This window comes from Olea europaea, chromosome 3, assembly GCF_002742605.1.
Source record: "Olea europaea var. sylvestris chromosome 3, O_europaea_v1, whole genome shotgun sequence".
NCBI lineage: Eukaryota > Viridiplantae > Streptophyta > Magnoliopsida > Lamiales > Oleaceae > Olea > Olea europaea.
In genome coordinates, this window is record NC_036239.1 from 3,731,203 (window position 1) to 3,732,957 (window position 1,755).

At 41.7% G+C, this 1,755-nt stretch overlaps 1 protein-coding gene across 1 annotated transcript in view; it reads left to right on the top strand.

Annotated features, from left to right (window-relative positions):
• Nucleotides 1-1,372, top strand: part of LOC111377133 (K(+) efflux antiporter 2, chloroplastic-like) — a 5,834-nt gene extending 4,462 nt beyond the window's left edge. Inside the window, exon 5 of the mRNA XM_023000194.1 lies at nucleotides 1,301-1,372. Coding sequence (XP_022855962.1) covers nucleotides 1,301-1,372 — 72 coding nt within the window. The remainder of the gene's footprint in view (nucleotides 1-1,300) is intronic.
• Nucleotides 1,373-1,755: the final 383 nt, after the last annotated feature.

The window sequence follows — 1,755 nt, forward strand, 5'->3', positions numbered from 1 at the left end:
TCGAACGTAATTCGTCCTGACTCAATAGCATCCTGCAATACGTGACGAAAAACCAAGCAATTGTTAGTCAAATGTGACCATGCATTATGCCACTTACAATATTTTTTACCCTTTATTTGTTCAGGGTTTGGCAATTTGTGCTTATCGCTCAGCTTTATTTGCTTATCCCTATATAACTTATCGAATATAAGGTTAGCTTTGGTTACATCGAACGAGAACGTTCTAGCCTTTATGTTTCCATCCTTTATGGGCTCATCTTTGCCCGATGGTCTAGGCTTGGCCATTATGGGACAAGTATATGTATCCCCTTTTACTAATTCGGCCAAACACATTTCGGCCTGATCGTACGATTCGTCATCGATGGTATGAACGTCAAAATTTGGGTCTCTGTAATAAGTCCCTTTGCTAGAATTTTTCATTTGTTCTTCTTCTCTTATCAATCGCTCATACCTAATGACATTCGCACTCAACTGGAAAAGGTCGGGAAATTCCTTGTCTTGGAACTTCTTTTTTAAATCAAAGCTCAAGCAGCCTTGTGCGATCTTAACAAATTCTTTTTCGGGCAAAGGTACAAAACACTTGCTTCTTGCTGTTTTGAACCTTTGGAGAAAACTTTCTGCCCATTCATTTGACATTTGACGTAGATTTGCCAAATCAGCCAAAGTGACTTCAGATTCAGTTTTGTAAAACTGAGCATGAAACAACTGTTCCAGTTGTTGCTATGTTTGAACAGAGTTCGCTGGCAAGTTAATGAACCAGGAGAAAGCTACTCCTGTTAACGAACTGGGGAAAAGTCTCATTTTATGGTAATCGGTTACATCACCACTTTACAACGTGAATCGCCCTATGTCTTCCAGAGTAGACACCTCTCCTAAACCAGTAAACAGTGAAAATTCTGGCACTTTGTACCCTCTAGGCCATGGATATGCTTGGTCTACCCAATCAGGATATGGCTTTGTGTAAGTCGGTCTAATGACAGGACGCACCCCAAAGGCCATCTGATCCTGCACGGTTTCCATAATCTGATTTCTCAACATGACATTGGGATCATATGGAATTCCTACAGGTTGATTAATCGGTTGATTTGCATGAGGTCTGATGTTTGGTCCTTGATTGGCAACAAAATTACCATAATTAGGGCTATTACCATTAGCCTGGACATCTACCCCCTCGTTACCACGTGGAATATTCTGTCCATTGTTTAGGACATTATCTCTCACGTTTGTATTACCCCCCAAGTTAGGCATACCACTACTACTACTTTGATTTGGTATTGTAGCACCTCCTTGGTTTGAAGTAGAGGGGCCAGAAAGTGGTTCTAAACCTTGACTTGGACTTGGGACCGAAGGATTATGTCCTACGATCGTCCTAGTTTGAAAGTGACTTGCAAGAGGTATAGCCGGTTGACATATTTGGCCCACTAACTTGTTCATTGTTTCATTCAACGTCTTTAGTTGTTTGGCCATATTGTCATAGTGTGCATTACCACTTTGTGTAAATCTTTCCATATTATGAATACTTCAAAGATTTACCTGTTCAACGACGTCTTGCGTGAGTTCTCCAAGCAATGCACGCATGGTTCGAGGACTCAGCTCCGTCATTGGTTCGTAACGACTGTTACTGCTCTGATTTTGTCCATCTGTTCGTGGAGAGGTATGTTGCTCCTCATATCGCTCGATTACAGACTGTTTCTCTTTTTGCACTTTCAACACCTAACACCACTGTCCCACCGGGCGTGCCAAATTGTTTCGCGCG